The 2775-nt window shown below is 45.3% G+C and overlaps 1 protein-coding gene across 2 annotated transcripts in view; it reads left to right on the forward strand.

The window, feature by feature from the left end:
* otud5a (OTU deubiquitinase 5a) overlaps positions 1 to 2775 on the forward strand; it is a 21875-nt gene that overhangs the window by 11189 nt on the left and 7911 nt on the right. For both annotated transcript variants that reach the window (XM_007541934.2, XM_007541935.2), the window contains exons 3-6: positions 405 to 469; positions 547 to 703; positions 777 to 925; positions 1000 to 1185. In XM_007541934.2, coding sequence (XP_007541996.1) covers positions 405 to 469; positions 547 to 703; positions 777 to 925; positions 1000 to 1185 — 557 coding nt within the window. The remainder of the gene's footprint in view (positions 1 to 404; positions 470 to 546; positions 704 to 776; positions 926 to 999; positions 1186 to 2775) is intronic.

A 2775-nucleotide genomic window follows, 5' to 3' on the forward strand; every position in this document is an offset into this window, starting at 1 on the left:
CAATGGTTCCATTTCCAAATAAGGTCTGAGACTGCCAGCGGTCCGTCCCGCCCCTTCCTGTTTGCTGCAGCGAGGTCCTTCTCACCGTCTCGGAGCTAAATCCTGATTTCTGTGGGATTTTCTTCCTGTTCATCTGAAGTAATCGGGTTCTGCGGGTTAGGCTGATGGTATCAGAACCTAAAGATCCAGTCGAAAACAGGTTGTTGGTTCTGTTTGTCTGTTGTCTCTGAAACTCATGTCTGAATCCAGGAAGTGTTTTCTGCATATTCCATATTTACTCATAGCTGTCGAAGTTTTTAAGCAAAACGTAAAAGAAAGCCTGTATGAGGTTAGCTGAGAGCCGATTGGTCGGAACCTCTGGCTCCGCCCGTCTCTTTGCTCCATTAGCTGTCCTCTGTTTGCAGCCGACCAGGTGTATGGGGATCAGGACATGCACGAGGTGGTGAGGAAGCACTGCATGGACTACCTGGTGAGTCTGATCACATGACCCCTCCCCTTGCCGACTTCTCAGCCAATCAGCTGACGGCGTCTGTTTGGCTCCTTCAGATGAAGAACGCAGACTACTTCTCCAACTATGTGACAGAAGACTTTACCACGTACATCAACAGGAAGAGGAAAAACAATTGCCATGGCAACCACATCGAGATGCAGGCCATGGCGGAGATGTACAACAGACCGGTGGAGGTGTACCAGTACAGCACAGGTGAGCCCGTCGGCACATCTGAACCCAAACCAGATTCACGCATCTTTACCGATCCCACCTCCCGGTCCCACAGAGCCAATCAACACATTCCACGGCATCCATCAGAACAATGACGAGCCAATCAGAGTGAGCTACCACCGCAACATCCACTACAACTCCGTGGTGAACCCCAACAAGGCCACGATCGGAGTGGGCCTGGGTCTGCCCGCCTTCAAACCCGGGGTACCAGAACCGCAGTGACACACTTCCCCTTAGGACCATTGCCATGGTGCTGACCTCTGACCTTTCCCTCCCAGTATGCGGACCAGTCTCTGATGAAGTCTGCCATCAAGACGTCCGAGGAGTCGTGGATCGAGCAGCAGATGCTGGAGGACAAGAAGCGGGCGACGGACTGGGAGGCGACCAACGAGGCCATCGAGGAGCAGGTGGCGCGCGAATCCTACCTGCAGTGGCTGCAGGACCAGGAGAAACAGGCCCGACAGGTGAGACAGTACTGCAGGGTTTCCCCCAGAAAACTTGCTCAGCCCGTATTAAGTTGACAGCAAATGTAAAATATTGCAAGGTAATTATAGATCTGTTACTAAAAGACATTGCTGACAAATCTCAAACCCACAACTAGACTTAAAAACAACAAATCAAAACATATAATTAAAATGAATATCAATTATTTGCACTTCTTATAAATCCAAACTTAATCATCAGTCAGTGCCTCTAAAAACATGATGCTGATCATATTTAGAGCCGGACCAAAGCATAATTGAACTAAGCTGCTGCTTAAGGCCCCCAGGCTTTTCAGGGCCCTGAACTTACTTACACTTATTTAGCAACCCAGAACAGGGATGAGAACTTGGAACCCAGAAAAACTACTTTAGCAACTACATTTTAGACCCCTATTCTTCCAAACCAGAACAGGGATTAGACCAGAGGTTACTTACTGATACTTATCTACCAACCCAGAATGGGAGCATCTAGTTTATTTACGTTAGATCAACATTATTCGCTTTTTCTTCTTTTGCTCTTTCCTTTGGTTTGTTATTTTGTTTGTATTTCTTTTTAATTCCTGTAAAGCACTTTGAGTTGCCTTGTTGCTGAAAATCTGCTATATAAAAAAATTACCTTTACCTACAGATATAGAAATGCAACATTTGTTTATTGAGAATGCCAATGCTGTTAAATTTGATTTGTTTCAGCATACATAAATTAAAAGGTTTTAAATTGTTTAACATTTAAATTTAAAATTTTAAGGAGATTTTTTTGTGAAAGTTCAAAGAACAATATTCATAGTTATGTTTTGTTACCACAGCTGAGTTTGAGCTCTGTTCACAAACACAAATGAGTAAACTACAGTTATAATTGATTGCTTTTAAACTTTGCTAATCAAACTAGGCCCCTCTCCCAGAACTGACTAAATCCATGATGAAATGCTGTTAGTGGTGCTACAGGGGCCCCTAAGTCAGATTCTGCGCCACGTCTCATACAGCCTTGGACCGGCCCTGCATGATGAGCTAAATCCGCTCCACTGTGCATCTCTGCTGGATACAGAGGGACAAACAGGAAATTTAATTGATGCGGTTTTAGTAGCTCTTCCATCTCTTGTCTGCTGAGTTTTTAAAAGGTGCCACAGAAACTGTTTTGGTTGCCGAGCTTTGCGGGACGAGTTTTCTTGATATAGGCGTGGCCGGTCGCAGCAACTGCCTGAAAGCATTTGATATAGGAGTTTGATGCATTGTCTTGCCACAAAAAAATTACATAAAATTTTAAAAGAAATTAAACCAGCCTGTTGTGTGACTACAAGGCGAGCGCAACATCTCCTCCAAGGGCTGAACCACCGGCCCACTAACCGTTGAGCACATCTTTAAATATAATTGTAGAGGTGTGCCGATCGATCGGCCACCGATCATAATCGGGCCGATTTCCGTGAAAAAGTGTATGATCGGTGATCGCCGATCATGGACTCTTGTTGCCGATCACCTAGATCTCATTTCCAGCCTGCCTGTGCAGCTGGTCTCCTCTTTCCTTCACTCTGCGCAAACGCAGCAACAAATCCGAAGCGATATATATACATGACTATA

Source organism: Poecilia formosa, unplaced genomic scaffold (genome assembly GCF_000485575.1).
Source record: "Poecilia formosa unplaced genomic scaffold, Poecilia_formosa-5.1.2 Scaffold643, whole genome shotgun sequence".
NCBI classification, from domain to species: domain Eukaryota; kingdom Metazoa; phylum Chordata; class Actinopteri; order Cyprinodontiformes; family Poeciliidae; genus Poecilia; species Poecilia formosa.